The sequence below is a fragment of the Pelophylax lessonae genome, assembly GCF_965119305.1.
Source record: "Pelophylax lessonae genome assembly, chromosome: 11".
NCBI lineage: Eukaryota > Metazoa > Chordata > Amphibia > Anura > Ranidae > Pelophylax > Pelophylax lessonae.
Genome location: NC_138778.1, coordinates 29,142,997 through 29,152,993, shown reverse-complemented (window position 1 = coordinate 29,152,993; position 9,997 = coordinate 29,142,997). Strand labels below are relative to the sequence as shown.

At 44.1% G+C, this 9,997-nt stretch overlaps 1 protein-coding gene across 1 annotated transcript; it reads left to right on the top strand.

Moving 5' to 3' along the window:
- Window positions 1-821: 821 nt before the first annotated feature.
- Window positions 822-2,990, top strand: LOC309566134 (trafficking protein particle complex subunit 5-like). The gene is made up of 2 exons (XM_082271193.1): window positions 822-893; window positions 2,230-2,990. Exon 2 carries the CDS (start codon window positions 2,233-2,235, stop codon window positions 2,797-2,799), a length of 567 nt encoding a protein of 188 aa, XP_082127319.1. The 5' UTR covers window positions 822-893; window positions 2,230-2,232; the 3' UTR covers window positions 2,800-2,990.
- Window positions 2,991-9,997: the final 7,007 nt, after the last annotated feature.

Genomic DNA, 9,997 nt, shown 5'->3' with positions numbered 1-9,997 from the left:
CTGAAAGGGTTAATTGTGCACTTCCCCGCGGATCTTCCAGGGTTATTCCAGCAATTGTTTGTTTCAGACATTGATTATTGTTGTTGGGATGTAATAATCACTTCCTTATTATAAAAGACAGATAGAAAGAAAACTGTTTTCCTACTTTTATTATAAAGAAAAACAAATAAACATTGCAGGAGAGCACACCCTCCCTGTCTGTACAGCACACTTTCATTTCTTTACTTCCGCCCTTTCTATTATACCACCTACCTCCACTTCCGCCCTTCCTAGAGATTACTTCCGGTGTGCTCACTTCCTCCCTTGCAGGTTTGAACGCATGCTGATAGGTAGCAAGTGTTTTGACAGAACACCCTTCCTATCAGACCCCTCTTGCCATTTCAGCCCTTCCTAAAGCTCCCTTCCTGTGTTTTACTTCCGCCCTTCCTATCAGACCCCTTCCTTCAACTTCCACCCTTTCACAAAGTTCACTTCCGGTGTTTTACTTCCGCCCTTCCTGCCAGACGCACCTTCTTTCTTCCACTTCTGCCCTTCCTAAGAGTCATTTCCTGTGTTTTACTTCCGCCCTTCCTGTCAGACACCCTCTTTCTTCCACTTCCGCCCTTCCTAAGAGTCACTTCCTGTGTTTTACTTCCGCCCTTTCTATCAGACCCCTCCTTATCCTGCCTTTCTAATCGATGTTCCTATTGGTCTGTCTAGTGCCAACTGACTGTTACTAACCAACCAATCACAGCTGTCTCCTCACTGCACAACACCGTCAGTGTCTAATCGCCTGTGACCTCTCCTGCAGTTGATTGGTTGGACCAGTGTACGGAGACTGGTCAGCAGGCGATGTGGTGAGTGAGGGGAGAGATCATCCGGTGTGCGGTGTCCGGACTCCGCCTGAGAAAACGGTGAGTGTGTGACTGCCCCTCCCCCCATCTCCTACCGAGGACACACCCCTCATCACTCCGAGGACCAATCACATCACCATACAACCTGATTATAGATATTAGTATAGTATAGATCACATTACCCAGTCCATACCAGTATAGATCCCAACACATTACCCAGTCCATACCAGTATTGATCCTAACACATTACCCAGTCCATACCAGTATAGATCCTAACACCTTACCCAGTCCATACCAGTATAGATCCTAACACATTACCCAGTCCATACCAGTATAGATCCTAACACATTACCCAGTCCATACCAGTATAGATCCTAACACCTTACCCAGTCCATACCAGTATAGATCCTAACACACTACCCAGTCCATACCAGTATAGATCCTAACACATTACCCAGTGCATACCAGTATAGATCCTAACACCTTACCCAGTCCATACCAGTATAGATCCTAACACACTACCCAGTCCATACCAGTATAGATCCTAGCACATTACCCAGTCCATACCAGTATAGATCCTAACACATTATCCAGTGCATACCAGTATAGATCCTATAACATTACCCAGTCCATACCAGTATAGATCCTAACACATTACCCAGTCCATACCAGTATAGATCCTAACACATTATCCAGTGCATACCAGTATAGATCCTGACACAATACCCAGTCCATACCAGTATAGATCCTAACACATTACCCAGTCCATACCAGTATAGATCCTAACACATTACCCAGTCCATACCAGTATAGATCCTAACACATTATCCAGTGCATACCAGTATAGATCCTAACACATTACCCAGTCCATACCAGTATAGATCCTAGAACATTACCCAGTGCATACCAGTATAGATCCTAACACATTACCCAGTCCATACCAGTATAGATCCTAACACATTACCCAGTGCATACCAGTATAGATCCTAACACATTACCCAGTGCATACCAGTATAGATTCTTACACATTACCCAGTCCATACCAGTATAGATTCTTACACATTACCCAGTCCATACCAGTATAGATATCCAGCATGACATTTTTCCACATTGAGATCTGATGTGTTTTTAAAGTGTTCCTTTAATTTTTTTTTGTGTGTATGTTTTATATATATATATATATATATGTGTGTGTGTGTGATCCGATGCAGAGGTGCCACCCAGTCGCAGTAAAACTGCTAAAGCGGAGACCCTAAATGGTTTAAAATTCAAATTAAATTAATTAAAATAAATTTAATTTGGGTGGCAATTTCATATAAAGAAGAAGGGGGGGATCTGTTTCAAGAAAAAGTTTTGTCTGTAGTTACAGTTGATTTATTCTGTTCTTCCCCCTCAGATCATGGATTCCCGATTCAGCCGCGGTAAATCTTCCATCCTGGAACGCTCTCTGGCTCGGCCGAAGACAGAAGTCAGCCTCAGCGCCTTCGCTCTGCTGTTTTCGGAGATGGTGCAGTACTGCCAGAACCGAGTCTATTCGGTTTCCGAGCTGCAAGCCAAGCTGTCCGAGCTGGGCCAGCAAGTGGGGTGCCGGATCCTCGATCCGCTGGTGATGAGGGAGAAGAACGGCAAACGTGAGACGAAGGTGATCAGCGCTCTGCTCTTCATTAAGGTGGTGGCCTGGAAGGCGTTGTTCGGGAAGGAAGCGGACAAGCTGGAGCAAGCCAACGATGATGACAAAACCTACTACATTATAGAGAAGGACCCTCTGATCAACTCTTACATCTCCGTCCCAAAGGAGAACAGCACACTGAACTGCGCTTCCTTCACCGCCGGCATTGTGGAGGCTCTGCTGACCTGCAGCGGCTTTCCCGCTAAGGTGACCGCCCACTGGCACAAGGGGACCACTCTCATGATCAAATTCGATGAGTCCGTCATTGCTCGGGACAAAGCAATGGATGGACGCTGAAAATAGATTTACATGCAAAGCCCCCGTGCTTTGTTGGCTCTTTGGGTTTAAAATAATCCAGATGGAAGGTCCCTGCAATAAAGAGGTATTCTATTCACCCCTCTGGCAGCCCATGTCTCCTACCTTCCCTCCATTCCAGTGTTGTAGCTCCAGCCGGTTTCCTCAGGTTTTAACACTGTGAGCAGTTGCAGATGTCCTCCATGGCAGATGTCCTCCATGGCAGATGACCTCCATGGCAGATGTCCTCCAAGGCAGATGTCCTCCATGGCAGATGTCCTCCAAGGCTGATGTCCTCCATGGCTGATGTCCTCCAAGGCAGATGTCCTCCATGGCAGATGTCCTCCAAGGCAGATGTCCTCCATGGCAGATGTCCTCCATGGCAGATGTCCTCCATGGCAGATGTCCTCCATGGCAGATGTCCTCCATGGCTGATGTCCTCCATGGCTGATGTCCTCCAAGGCAGATGTCCTCCAAGGCAAATGTCCTCCATGGCTGATGTCCTCCATGGCTGATGTCCTCCAAGGCAGATGTCCTCCATGGCTGATGTCCTCTATGGCAGATGTCCTCCATGGCAGATGTCCTCCATGGCAGACGTCCTCCATGGCAGATGTCTCCCATCGCATACATAACTACAGGACACAGCCGTCACGTAGAGGTCAGAGCATGGAACTAAAGACATCTGACACTCCTGGAAGTGTCAAATACCAAAGGGCCTTATGGAGGCTTCAGCTCTGGATCAGGGGAAAGATAAAGGACACAGGCTGCTGAAGAGGTGTCCTCCAAGGCAGATGTCCTCCAAGGCAGATGTCCTCCAAGGCAGATGTCCTCCAAGGCAGATGTCCTCCAAGGCAGATGTCCTCCAAGGCAGATGTCCTCCATGGCAGATGTCCTCCATGGCAGATGTCCTCCATGGCAGATGTCCTCCAAGGCAGACGTCCTCCATGGCAGACGTCCTCCATGGCAGACGTCCTCCATGGCAGACGTCCTCCATGGCAGTTGTCCTCCATGGCAGTTGTCCTCCAAGGCAGTTGTCCTCCAAGGCAGATGTCTCCCATCGCATGCCGCCGTTCATCCTCTAACCCCTACATAACTACAGGACACAGCCGTCATGTAGAGGTCAGAGCATGGAACCACAGACATCTGACACTCCTGGAAGTGTCAAATACCAAAGGGCCTTATGGAGGCTTCAGCTCTCGATCAGGGGTAAGATAAAGGACACAGGCTGCTAAAGAGGTAAAATAAAACCTTCTCTATATCAGGGATCGTCATTATTTTCATTTTCAGATGCCTAGAACTGTACATTTCAGAGTCCATTCACACCTTGGGGGAGATTTACTAAAGCCGGAGCGTTCAGAATCTGGGCCAGCTGTGCATGGTAGCCAATCAGCTTCTAACTTCAGCTTGTTCAATTAAACTTTGACAATAAAACCTGGAATCTGATTGGTAATTATGGAGAGTTGCAGCAGATTTTGTACTCTCCAGTGTTAGTAAATCTCCCTCTATATGCGTTGACTAAGAGAAGACGATTTGGCTTGTGCGCTATTCGTTCAGTTCACACCTCTTTACTGAAAAAGCAGGACGCATTACACCACATGACAACCTGCTGGCTGGAATATGAAAAAATGAAATGTGAATTTTCAATAAAGTTTAAATAAAGTAAACCTTGTGATGTCTTTTTATGACGCATCAGCACTGCTCTGTTCACAGAGGTCCCAGTATTAGATGGCCGCTGATGTGAAAAAGTCATATCTTTGTGAGCGTCCCAAAAACCTCAGACTTAAACACTGGCACACCCCATTCTACCCTCACTATGGTCAGTCAGCATACCTGTCACATTGATCGACCAATAGCAGGGTAGGGGAGAGCTGTGCCAATGCTTGACTTGCTTCAGCTCAAAGTAAACCTGACCACATAATTCTGTATTGGCTTTAACATTTTATTTTCATTATTTACAAGTCTGCAGCTTTCCCTATAATAATCCCTGGTGATCCTGCCATGGAGGACCTCGTTCAGACACCTGGTGATCCTGCCATGGAGGACCTTGTGCAGACACCTGGTGATCCTGCCATAGAGGACTTTGTGCAGACACCTGGTGATCCTGCCATGGAGAACCTTGTTCAGACACCTGGTGATCCTGCCATGGAGGACCTTGTTCAGACACCTGGTGATCCTGCCATGGAGGACCTTGTGCAGACACCTGGTGATCCTGCCATAGAGGACTTTGTGCAGACACCTGGTGATCCTGCCATGGAGGACTTTGTGCAGACACCTGGTGATCCTGCCATGGAGAACCTTGTGCAGACACCTGGTGATCCTGCCATGGAGGACTTTGTGCAGACACCTGGTGATCCTGCCATGGAGGACTTTGTGCAGACACCTGGTGATCCTGCCATGGAGGACTTTGTGCAGACACCTGGTGATCCTGCCATGGAGGACCTCGTTCAGACACCTGGTGATGCTGTGTCCATGAGGGAGATTTACTAAAACCGGAGAGTGCAAAATCTGGTGCAGATGTGCATGGTAACCAATCAGCTTCCAGGTTTTATTGTCAAAGCTTAAAGCCCCTTTCACACTTGGAGTCCGTCGGCGGACTCCGTTTTTCTCAGCAGGGGATCGATGCCCCGCTGAGCAGACGGATGGCAGCTCTGTCTCCGCGCTGTGTGCGGAGACAGAGCTGTCAGGTCCCCGCTGTCCTCTATGGGGGGAATCGGATGAGAACGGACCGCCTGTCTCATCCGATCCCATCCGACTGGACGGATGGAAAATAGGGTTTCCATCCCTCCAGATTTGACGGACAGGATCGGATCGGATGTCAGCGGACATGTCTCCGCTGACATCCGATGCTCCATAGAGATGCATGGGGGATCCGTTTAGATCCGCCTGAAAAACTGACAGGCGGATCTGAACGGTCCGCTAGTGTGAAAGGGGCCTTACTGAACAAGCTGAAGTTGGAAGCTTAGCTGATTGGCTACCATGCACAGCTGCACCTGGTTTTGTTCTCTTCAGTTGTAGTAAATCTCCCCATGTCTGCCAGTGATTCTTCTGCATGGGCTTTCAGTGGAGTCTGTAAGTGGCCATGTATGCACATTACCCAGACACGGTCCACTGATGTCACCCTCAGGAAACCCACACTCAGAAATCTGTGGTTGGCCTTTAACCTCTTAAAGACCAGGCCTATTTCTGACACTTGTTGTTTACAAGTTAAAAATCTGTATTTTTTTGCTAGAAAACTACTTAGAACCCCAAAACATTATATATTTCTTTTTAGCAGAGACCCTAGACTAGAGAATAAAATGGAGATCGTTGCAATACTTTGTCACACTGTATTTGTGCAGCGGTCTTACAAATGCAATTTTTTGGAAAAAAAATACACTTTTTTAATTAAAAAATAAGAAAACAGTAAAGTTAGCCCAATTTTTTTTTTTTTTTATAATGTAAAGGAAAATGCTACGCTGAGTAAATAGATACCCAACATGTCATGCTTCAAAATTGCGCACGCTCGTGGAATGGTGACAAACATTGGTACTTAAAAATCTCCATAGGAGACGTTTTAAAAATATAAAGGTATTTGACATACTAATAATAGGAAAAGTTTCATGTTTGACTGGAGATTCCCTTAAGACTCGATTCACACTAGCGCGACTTGTTAGGCGACTTGTCAGCCTGACAAGTCGCGCTCCCTCGCGGTCCATTGACCGCTACAGGACCCGTTCTAATAGGAGCGACACAAGTCGCTCCGACTTAGAAAAAGGGTCCTGTATTACTTCGGGGCGACCTTGGAGCGACTTGCATAGACTTCCATTATGTGAAGTCCATGCAAGTCGCTCCGAAGTCGAGGTGCATGGGAATGCACAAGTCGCCCCCGAAGTAGCACAGAGTCGTGCCGCCCCAGTGTGAACCGACTCTTAATAATGTTATAATAATTAAATAAATAGTATTGACAATAACAATTATTATAGTTTAAATAATACGAGCTCCCAGGGCTGCTGACATTGCCAGGCATCGGTTGGAATGCACCGGACACAAACGGAAGCACCGCTGCCGGCAGAAGGCCATCCCCGCAACAGCAAGGGGCAAGATGGCGCCCGAACCAACTGAGCCTGATGACTCCACAAGGCTCTCAGCAGTGGGACCGGCCTCCCCAGCAGACAGCTTGTTGCAGTTCCCCACGGACCTGGTAAGACATGTGCCTGTTGCTTCCGAGGACTGGCTCTCCAAGTTCAGGGCCATAGTGCGGGAGGAGATCTCCACTGCCTCCTGCAAGCTCTCCTCTGATTTAATGAGGGGCTAGGGATTGACCAGATTATCAGCAGTGATAGAAAAGGGGGTGCCAAATAGAACCCTGAAGAGTAGAGTAAAGGGGGTGTCAAGTGGAACCCTGAAGAGTAATCTACCAAGTAGTTTGCCTTTCTAATACTTTACTTCAGTGGCAAGGTGAAGCAGCGGCCTTGCCGCACTCAACATAGCTAGAAGTCCTCAAGTTGTGCATAGTTTATCCAGTTGGAGTATCCCACTCATTCCTTCTCCCATCCCAAGTTCTAAAATAAAAACAATGAAAACTAAATCCCCCAGACTGTTTTCTGACTGAGCCAAACACTTAAAGTACTAAGAATTCATAGGCTGTTGCTATGGGTAACCCAGGGGAATCCGTATCAAGCAGCTACCAAGGGAGTAGGGCTACAATTAGTTTATTCATCAATTATCTCCTCTAGGAGACCCAAAGTGTGATTCTATCACCTGCGGCTGGCGGCATCCCGCGCGCATGTGCGGGAGTGACGTCATCGCGGCTCCGGTCAGTCACAGAGACTTAGTAGTGAACCGGGAAGGAAGACCGGGTATAGATGGACGCTGCCTCCAGCGATGACATCACATCGCTGGAATGTTTCGTTTTCCGGTAAGTTTAACATGCCTTTGCCTTGCGGGTAAGAAAAAAAAAAAAAAAAGTGCATTGGTTTACAACCACTTTAGGCTCCGTTCACATGTAGGCGTTTTGGGTCGTTTTGGGGGAGTTTTTCTGCTCTAGGATCAGCTCTCAAAACGCCCAACAAGACAAATCCTATTCATTTCAATGGCCCCTGTTCACATCTGAGCGTTTTGACGCCATAAGCAAAACGCCCAACACTCAAAAAAGTACATGAGCTTCTTTTTGGGCAGATTACAGGCGTTTTCCATTGGTCTCTATTCAATCTAAAAACGCCTGCACAAAAAACGCCTGTAAAAACGCCTGCAAAAACGCCCATAAAAACGCCTGTAATAGCAACACCAAGATGTGAATGCAGCCTAAGGCTGCATTCACATGTCAGCGTTTGGATCGCGGGCAGAATCGCCGCGATTCCACCCGCGATCCGGAGATTATTGCAAATCGCGGGACGCCTGTGCGATGCCCGTGTTTTGCAATAGCCCCCCAAACGCTGTGCGATGTTGCCGCAATTTCAGCCTGCCGAATCGCGGTAACATCGCGCAAAATAAATCGCGGGACGCAATACACTCCAAAGAAGCTCTTGTACTTTTTTGGGCGTAATGCGTCCGGCGATTTTTTTTTGCGCGATGTTCCCGCGATTCGGCAGGTGGAAATCGCGGCAACATCGCTCAGCGCTTGGGGGGCTATTGCAAATCACGGGCAACGCACAGGCGTCCTGCGATTTGCAATAATCTCTGGATCGCGGGCGGAATCGCGCCGCGAGCCATACGCTGACATGTGAACGGAGCCTAAAGGAGATTCACCCTCTCTATTTGTCCTGTTTACCATTATCATTAAAGTGAAAGTAAAAGAAAATCCCAAATTTTGGATTTTTCCCAGAAAAGTAATAGAGGAGAAATCTTCCAATGGGGACACTAGTTCTGGTGATCTGGGGGGTCCCTGAGGAATTCCCTTAATTGTCAGGGATTTCCTCTCACTTCCTGTTTGGCTATGGGACAGGAAGTGAAGGGAAATCTTCACAACGGGGGACAGATGGCGAAAAAAAAATCTGACAGGGGTTATAACCCTCCCTTGCTCTATTCAAAATGGAAAAAAAGTTGTGCCTATAGTTCTACTTTGAGATTGAATATTATTATAAAAATGTAAAAATAATAATAAAAATAACAATTAGTATAGTTTGAATAACAATTAATTTTTATTAATATTATACACGGTAAAAAGTAATTTTTAGAAATTTTCTAAAATAAAATCTGCAGTTGCTTGGAGTTTCAGTCTTAATAATGTTATAGACAGAAATGAGAATAGGGAACAACAACAATGATCAGGGAAAACTGTTCATGTTGTTTCCTGGATCACTTAGGACTATGGGTGTGGAGTTGTCAAAAGAAGTGAGCACCAATAGATAAAAATGTAATAATGTTATAATAATTGTATACATAGTAATAATAACAATTATTACAGTTTGAATGATACAATAATTAATAATAATAATAATAATATTAATACTATATTATTAGTATTGCCATAAGTTTTGGCTTTTAAAAATGTTTTAATAGTTTAATAAATAGTATTAATAACAATTATTACAGTTTGAATAATAATAATACATTATTATTATTATTACCTTAGATTTAAGCTTTAATAATGCTATAATAATTTAATAAATAATAAAAAGTATTATTATAGTTTGATTATTATATTACTATTTTGTTAAAAAAAAGTAATTAAAAAAATGTTGTAAGCTTAAGCTTTAGTAATGTTCTGCTAATTTAATTAATAATAATTATAGTTTGATTATTATATTAATATTATTTTGTAAAAAAAAGAAGAAAAAAAGTAATTTTAACAAATGTTACTTAATGTGAAATAAAACCTGCAGTTGCTCCGAGTTTCAGCATTAACAATGTTCTAATAATTTATTAAATATTAATAATTATTACAGTTTGATTAATATATTATTATTATTTTTTTAAAAATAAAAAATAGTAATATTTAACAAATGTTACTTAATGTGAAATAAAACCTGCAGTTGCTCCGAGTTTCAGCATTAACAATGTTCTAATAATTTAATAATTATTAATAATTATTATAGTTTGATTAATATATTAATATTATTTTTAAAAAATAAAAAATAGTAATATTTAACAAATGTTACTTAATGTGAAATAAAACCTGCAGTTGCTCCGAGTTTCAGCATTAACAATGTTCCAATAATTTATTAAATAATAATAATTATTATAGTTTGATGAACATATTATTATTATTTTGTAAAAAAAA